This window comes from Babylonia areolata, chromosome 18 (genome assembly GCF_041734735.1).
Source record: "Babylonia areolata isolate BAREFJ2019XMU chromosome 18, ASM4173473v1, whole genome shotgun sequence".
Taxonomy (NCBI): Eukaryota; Metazoa; Mollusca; class Gastropoda; order Neogastropoda; family Buccinidae; genus Babylonia; species Babylonia areolata.
In genome coordinates this window covers 24,485,001-24,493,141 of record NC_134893.1, presented here as the reverse complement: position 1 = coordinate 24,493,141, position 8,141 = coordinate 24,485,001, and the positions used below count along the sequence as shown (strand labels likewise).

General features: G+C 45.4%; 1 protein-coding gene across 13 annotated transcripts in view; it reads left to right on the top strand.

Annotated features, from left to right (window-relative positions):
* The window catches only part of LOC143292584 (dipeptidyl peptidase 4-like), a 395,699-nt gene extending 389,454 nt beyond the window's left edge, over positions 1 to 6,245 (top strand). For all 13 annotated transcript variants that reach the window (XM_076603024.1, XM_076603023.1, XM_076603020.1 and 10 more), the window contains 4 exons: positions 1,530 to 1,594; positions 2,568 to 2,640; positions 3,288 to 3,361; positions 5,829 to 6,245. In XM_076603024.1, coding sequence (XP_076459139.1) covers positions 1,530 to 1,594; positions 2,568 to 2,640; positions 3,288 to 3,361; positions 5,829 to 5,978 — 362 coding nt within the window. In that variant the 3' untranslated portion in view covers positions 5,979 to 6,245. The remainder of the gene's footprint in view (positions 1 to 1,529; positions 1,595 to 2,567; positions 2,641 to 3,287; positions 3,362 to 5,828) is intronic.
* Positions 6,246 to 8,141: the final 1,896 nt, after the last annotated feature.

Sequence of the window (8,141 nt, the reverse complement as noted above, 5' to 3'; positions counted from 1 at the left end):
AGGGTCCTGGGTCCGAATCTTGGTAACGGCGCCTGGTGGGTAAAGGGTAGAGATTTTTTCGATCTCCCAGGTCAACATAGTTTGTGCAGACCTGCTAGTGCCTGAATCCCCTTCGTGTGTATACCTCACGCAGAAGATCAAATACGCACGATAAAGATTATGTAGTCCATGTCAGCGTTCAGTGGGTTATGAAAACAAGAATATACCCAGCATGCACACACACCCCGAAAACGGAGTATGGCTGCCTACATAGCGGGGTAAAACAAAACACAACGGTCATACATGTAAAATGTTATATGTTCTGTCTGAGTGTGTATGTGTGTGTGTCTGAAATCTGAAGAAATGACATAGGAAACGAATGATGAGCGCCGTGCAATGGCAGCCGTCAGTCGGCTCTGCCCAGGTTGGCAGCCTGTTGTGCAAATGACCCCGTTTTGTTTGTGAAGTGCTTAGAGCTTGGTCTCCGACCGAGGATAGGCGCTATATTAATATCCATATCATTCATTCATTCATTTATCATTGGTGTAGTGTATGGGGTCACATTTAGTTCGGTAAGAACACAACAACAACAACAGATACAAAGTGGAATGACTTATTTGACAATCTCAGCTGGAAACATATTTTTTCTCACTCTCACAGGGGCTCTCCAGATCAACAGCTGAGATTGTTTCAAACCCGGCTTTTGCGCAGATGACTAGCAACTCAAAGATATGTGTTGCATGGATTAACTCAGTCTCCTGTTTGCAATGAGGAGAACAGTCAGTTGCTCACATGTTGCACGAGTGTAATGTTGTCCACCAGTTTTGAACATGGTTACAGCTGACCTTGAGGGAGAGATGCCAGGTTTGTGAAACAGATTTGGAACTTGTTTTGTTTGGGTCAACAAACGATTCACAAACAGCAGTGATGGATCTGGTGTTACTTTTAGCTGAATTCTACATATGCTGTAGCAAGTTCCTTTTTGCTGATGTGTCTATATCTACTACAGATGCAAGCTGCAAAATGTTCAGCCAGTTATTTAAGCTTTTATTCTTCTTCTGAGAAAAAAAAGATAATTATACTTACGAGTCGTATTCCTCCACAAAAGATAAACCTGTAAATGAATTCCCATTGATATATCACTCACTCACTCACTCGGGCCCACAACTACAAAGTAGTCGTTGGGGGAAGCCTGAGGACCGCAACCTCCCTTCTCCATCTGTCTCTGTCAGCAGCCGCTGGCAGCAGCTCACGTGTGTGGAGTCCTGTCCATTGTTTGATGTTCTCATGCCAGTTCTTCCGCTGTCTTCCTCTTCCGCCCTCGATGGTGCCTTGCATGATTGTTTTGGACACACACACACACACACACACACACACACACACACACACACACACACACACACACACACACACGTGTGTGTGTGTGTGTGTGTGTGTGTGGTGTCAGCCCTTATAATATAGCCTTATTGGTTGGCTGGGCTATAAACAACATGATTTGATGTGTGTGTGTGTGTGTGTGTGTGTGTGTGTGTGTGTGTGTGTGTGTGCAGATTCTGTGTACACAGAAAGGTATATGGGCTCACCAAAAGCTGACGACAACGCACATGGATATAGGGTGAGTGAGTCTGTTGACTCTTTGTTTGCCTCTCCCTCTGTGTTGGCTATCTCTCTTTGCCTCTCCCTCTGTGTTGGCTATCTCTCTTTGCCTCTCCCTCTGTGTTGGCTATCTCTCTTTGCCTCTCCTTCTGTGTTGGCTATCTCTCTTTGCCTCCTTCTGTGTTGGCTAGCATGCTATCTCTCTTTGCCTCTCATTCTGTGTTGGCTATCTCTCTTTGCCTCTCCTTCTGTGTTGGCTATCTCTCTTTGCCTCTCCTTCTATGTTGACTATCTCTCTTTGCCTCTCCTTCTGTGTTGGCTATCTCTCTTTGCCTCTCCTTCTATGTTGACTATCTCTCTTTGCCTCTCCTTCTGTGTTGGCTATCTCTCTTTGCCTCTCCCTCTGTGTTGGCTATCTCTCTTTGCCTCTCCCTCTGTGTTGGCTATCTCTCTTTGCCTCTCCCTCTGTGTTGGCTATCTCTCTTTGCCTCTCCTTCTATGTTGACTATCTCTTTGCCTCTCCCTCTGTTGGGCATCTTTCTTTGCCTTCCCTTGTCTGTTGAAGTTCTCTCTTTGCCTCTTTATCTTGCTGACTCTCTCTCTCTGTTAACTGTTTCTGTCTCTCCCTCTCTGTTGCCTGTCTCTCTTTGTCTCTCCATCTCTGATGGCATCTCCATCTCCTGTTTATCTGTTTCTCTCCTCTCTCTCTCTCTCTCTCTCTCTCTCTCTCTCTCTCTCTCTCTTGCGCGCGCGTGCTGTGTGTGTGTGTGCAAATGTGTTGCCTTTAAATGCATGTGAGACTTGTGCCTGCATGTTTTCAAGCGTCTACCTGGGTATACATGCATGTGTGCGTGTTTCCGTACTTTGCATGTCGTGTGTGTGTGTGTGTGTGTGTGTGTGGATGGATGGATGGGTGCGTGCGTGCGTGCGTATGTGTGTGTGTGCGCGTGCGTGGCGTGCACCTGAGATCGGTGTTTTCCTTGTGTGCCCAGGAGGCCAACGTGTCGCAGCACGTGGAGAACTTCAAGAAATCCAGACTGATGCTGATCCACGGCACCGGAGATGGTGGGTTGTGGCCCTTGTGGGGACTGGGGCCCAGTTGTTTCCCTTCCTGTGACGCCCTGTGCCGTTTCCACAATTGAAACTCTTTGCTGGCTGGCTGGCTCTCTCTCTCTCTCTCTGTCTCTGTCTCACACACACACACACTGACACACACACGTGCTCGTGTTATTAAAACTAAATGTAGTTCTGCTAGCAAAAGCGCGAAGCAGATTTTTAGCATCTGTTTTTTTAAAAATAATTTTTATATACTTAATATTCGGAAAGAGCGTGTCATCATAATATGGTAATGTTTTATCTTCCTTTCATCTGATATATCGGATCTCAGTGTGTGGTCTCATCTTGGAGACATTCAACATAGCTTAAGTCAGATTTCCATTTAAAGGAAGGTGGATAAAATGGTCCTGTTTCAATGGGAAGTCACGGATACGGGTATGGTGGGGGGGGGGGGGGGTGCGGGTGGGGGTTACATGTTATCTACATTGACTGTGTACATATCACGTCCACTTCGAAAAAGGAGCGTGGGCGGGTACATGTTGATAAAATATGTAGATGGTGTACAGATCATGTCCACTTCAAACAAGGTTAAGGGGGGGGGGGGGGGGGGGAGAGTACATGAACAGAACTAACCTGCAGTGATGGTGTGTTGACAGACAACGTTCACTTTCAACATTCCGCACAACTGATGAAAGCCATGGTGGAGTCTGACGTCTACTTCAGAACTGTGGTAACTCTCCTTTCTGTCCCTGTTTGTACCTGGGCTGCTCCATACCTGTTTGAATCTCTGGTGCTTTTCTCCAATGTTAGCTGGCTGTCTGTACCTGTTTGTATCGTGCCTGTTTGAATCCATGGCATTATTGTCCAGTGTTACCCTGGATGTACCTGTTTGTATCGTGCCTGTTTGAATCCATGGCATTATTGTCCAGTGTTACCCTGGATGTACCTGTTTGTATCGTGCCTGTTTGAATCCATGGCATTATTGTCCAGTGTTACCCTGGATGTACCTGTTTGTATCGTGCCTGTTTGAATCCATGGCATTATTGTCCAGTGTTACCCTGGATGATACCTGTTTGTACCGTACCTGTTTGAATCCCTAGTTTTACTCTCCAATTTTACCTGTTTGTACCGGGAACTGTCTGAATCCCTGGCATTATTCTCCAGTGTTACTTGGATGAACCTGTTGTACCTGTTAGTACCGTACCTCTGAATCCCAGGCATTAGTCTCTAACATTACCTGTTTGTACCGTAGGTGTTTGTACCATACCAGTTCGAATCCCTGGCCTTCAGCATATTGCTACCGTCCCAAACCTTATGCATGTGTACCCCCCTTTTATTCGGTTATCAGTGTCACATCCCCTAGTGATCACGTTGTTGTTGTTGTGTTAACACGTTGACAACACTGCACAAGTGTCACACCCCTCGCTGACAACACTGCACAAGTGTCACATCCCCTAGTTAACACGTTGACAACACTGCACAAGTGTCACATCCTCCAGTTAACACGTTGACAACACTGCACAAGTCTCACATCCCCTAGTTAACACGTTGACAACACTGCACAAGTGTCACATCCCCTAGTTAACACGTTGACAACACTGCACAAGTGTCACACCCCTCGTTGACAACACATTCACAACACTACACAAGTGTCACATCCCTCATCGACAACACATTGTATAATTGTATCTGTCTATGCATGACCCTGCTCTCTGCATTACACTGCTCCTTAGTACCTTATCTAATTCTCTGCAGTATACTGGTACCTTAGTACCCTACCCCGTTCTCTGCAGTACATTGGTGCCTTTGTACCTTACTCCGTTCTCTGCAGTACATTGGTACCTTAGTACCTTAACTATTCTCTGCAGTACACTGGTACCTTAGTACCTTACCTATTTTCTGCAATACACTGGTGCCTTAATTCCGTACCCTGTTCTCTGCAGTACACTGGTATCTTAGTACTTACCCTGTTCTCTGCAGTACACTGGTACCTTAGTACCTTACCCTGTTCTCTGTAGTACACTGGTACCTTACCCTGTTCTCTGTAGTACACTGGTACCTTTCCCAATTCTCTGCTGTACACTGGTTCCTTAATTCCGTACCCTATTCTCTACAGTACACTTGTATCTTAGTACCTTACCCTGTTCTCTGCAGTACTCTGGTACCTTGGTAATTACCTTACTCTATTTTCTGCAGTACATTTGTGCCATAGTACCTTACCCTTTTCTCTGCAGTACACTGGTTCCTTAGTACCTTACCCTGTTCTCTGTAGTACACTGGTACCTTTCCCAGTTCTCTGCTGTACACTGGTTCCTTAATTCCGTACCCTATTCTCTACAGTACACTTGTATCTTAGTACCTTACCCTATTCTCTGCAGTACATTGGTGCCTTAGTACCTTACCATGTTCTCTGCAGTACATTGGTGCCTTAGTACCTTACCCTGTTCTCTGTAGTACACTGGTACCTTTCCCAGTTCTCTGCTGTACACTGGTTCCTTAATTCCGTACCCTATTCTCTACAGTACACTTGTATCTTAGTACCTTACCCTATTCTCTGCAGTACATTGGTGCCTTAGTACCTTACCCTGTTCTCTGCAGTACTCTGGTACCTTGGTAATTACCTTACTCTATTCTCTGCAGTACATTTGTGCCATAGTACCTTACCCTTTTCTCTGCAGTACACTGGTGCCTTAGTACCTTTCTCTGTTCTCTGCAGTACACTGGTACCTTTCCCTATTCTCTGTAGTACACTGGTTCCTTAATTCCGAACCCTATTCTCTACAGTACACTTGTATCTTAGTGCCTTACCATGTTCTCTGCAGTACACTTGTGCCTTAGTACCTTTCTCTGTTCTCTGCAGTACATTGGTACCTTACCCTGTTCTCTGCAGTACACTGGTACCTTTCCCTATTCTCTGTAGTACACTGGTTCCTTAATTCCGAACCCTATTCTCTACAGTACACTTGTATCTTAGTGCCTTACCATGTTCTCTGCAGTACACTGGTGCCTTAGTACCTTACCCTGTTCTCTGCAGTACACTGGTACCTTAGTAAGTACCTTACCCTATTCTCTGCAGTACATTGATGCCTTAATACATTATCCTGTCCTTTGCAGTACACTGGTACTTTTAGTACCTTACCCTGTTCTCTGCAGTACCCTGCCACGACCTGCCTGACCTCCGGGTGGATTTGTTGCAGGTATACCCGGACAAGCATCACGGGTTGCTGGGAGGCAACACCCGGCCCCACCTGTGGCATACCATGGACGACTTCCTGACAGAGTGCTATGATGGTGTGTCGCCCAAGTTCGGCTTCGTGCCCACCGATACGGGGGATGAGGAAAATTGATGGCCTCTCCACCCGCATGTCCTCCTGTCCTCCCCGTCGTCACTATTCTCACGGCTGTGGTGTCTGTTAGCATTCAGAGAGCTGTGTTGGTCTGTTAGCATTCAGAGAGCTGTGTTGGTCTGTTAGCATTCAGAGAGCTGTGTTGGTCTGTTAGCATTCAGAGAGCTGCACTGGTCTGTTGGGGCTCAGACAGCTGCGTTGTCTGTTAGGGTTCAGACAGCTGCGTTGTCTGTTAGCATTCAGACAGCTGCGTTGGTCTGTTAGCGTTCACACAGCTGCGTTGTCTGTTAGCATTCACACAGCTGTGTTGTCTGTTAGCATTCAGACAGCTGTGTTGTCTGTTAACATTCAGGCAGCTGTGTTGTTCTGTTAGCATTCACACTGCTGTGTTGGTCTGTTAGCGTTCAGACAGCTGTGTTGTTCTGTTAGCATTCACACTGCTGTGTTGGTCTGTTAGCGTTCAGACAGCTGTGTTGGTCTGTAAGGGCTCACACAGTTGTGTTGTCTGTTAGCATTCAGACAGTTGTGCTGTTTGTTAACATTCAGACAGCTGTGTTGTCTGTTAGCATTCAGACAGCTGCATTGTGTCTGTTAGCATTCAGACAGCTGTGTTGGTCTGTTAGCTTTCAGACAGCTGCGTTGTTGTCTGTTAGCATTCAGACAGCTGTGTTGTCTGTTAGCATTTACACAGCTGTGTTGGTCTGTTAGCATTCACACAGCTGTGTTGTCTGTTAGCGTTCACACAGCTGTGTTGTCTGTTAGCATTCAGACAGCTGCGTTGGTCTGTTAGCATTCACACAGCTGTGTTGGTCTGTTAGCATTTAGAGAGCTGCACTGGTCTGTTGGGGCTGCGTTGTCTGTTAGCATTCACACAGCTGTGTTGTTCTGTTAGCATTCACACAGCTGCGTTGTCTGTTAGCTTTCACACAGCTGCGTTGGTCTGTAAGCATTCACACAGCTGTGTTGTCTTGCGTCAGGAGAGGTGGTAAATTCTGACCAGGGTTGGGGAGAGGGGGAAGAAGTCATACCCTGAAATGTTAATTGGATGAATACAGTGGTCCTATCTGAGCAGGTGGGGGAGGGAAGAAGCCATACCATGAAAATGTTAATCGGGTGGGTGTAGTGGTCCTACCTTGATGTGAAACAATACGAGATGTTAATGGGACAGGTGTAATGGGGTGATGTGTATATATGTGAGCAGAATACCTCCGAAACCAGGTGGGTGTAGATGGTCAGAGTTCACTGCCACAAGTTGACCTCTCGTGGGGTGAATGAATGGACTGTCATTTCCAACTTGTTTACACGGAATTGATAATATAGATTCTGTTTGCTACAAACATGATTTTAACTAATAGTTGAGAGTGATACAGTGATTTTTATCCTTTTTCATCACTGCACATAAATTGTGATTATCAGTTTACGGTTACTATTATTACTATTATCATTTTGTTATCTTTATCCATTTTCATCACTACACATAAACCGTGCTGATCAGTTTAGGGTTACTGTTATTATTGTTCATTATTGTATGATGTTCATTGCTGTGTTATGTTCGTGGTTTGTTGTTGCGGCGGTGGTGCTGAGAGCTCTGACAAAGCAAATAACCTGAAAATCAAATAAGAAACAATTGTGTCATGTTATGAGCACAACTGTTTAAATGATGATGTGTGGAACTTTGTTTTCTTTGATTAATGTGCTGACGAACTAAAATCACTTTACCCGTGAACAACCTCAGTGTATATAGTCCACACTACAGACTTTTTCCATCCCATTTCTGACCCTCTCCCAGCCCTCCGTTGACTAGTGTTCTGGTGGCGTGCTGCTGTGTGGTCAATCGCTTGGAAACGTTTGCCATAATTTGTTTTCTCTACTTTTTTTTTAAATTCTAAAATCAATTGATAAAGCTGGGGTTATTTGCTTGGAAAACGTTGAGCGAGCGAACGTGATAATGTTGAACGGAAAACCGTCAGAAGAAAAACAGGTGGTGCTCAGAGAAGACAGAGGTGGACATGCATTAGGTGCTGGTTTATGTTCCCATGAACAGTCTTTTCACGTACACACATCCCACGCATGCTGTTAGAAGCTACTCATGCAACTAAAAACAATAACCATAAAGCTAATTGCCATGTTAAACTTGCTTCTGCCTGTCCGTTTTAAAGCTCA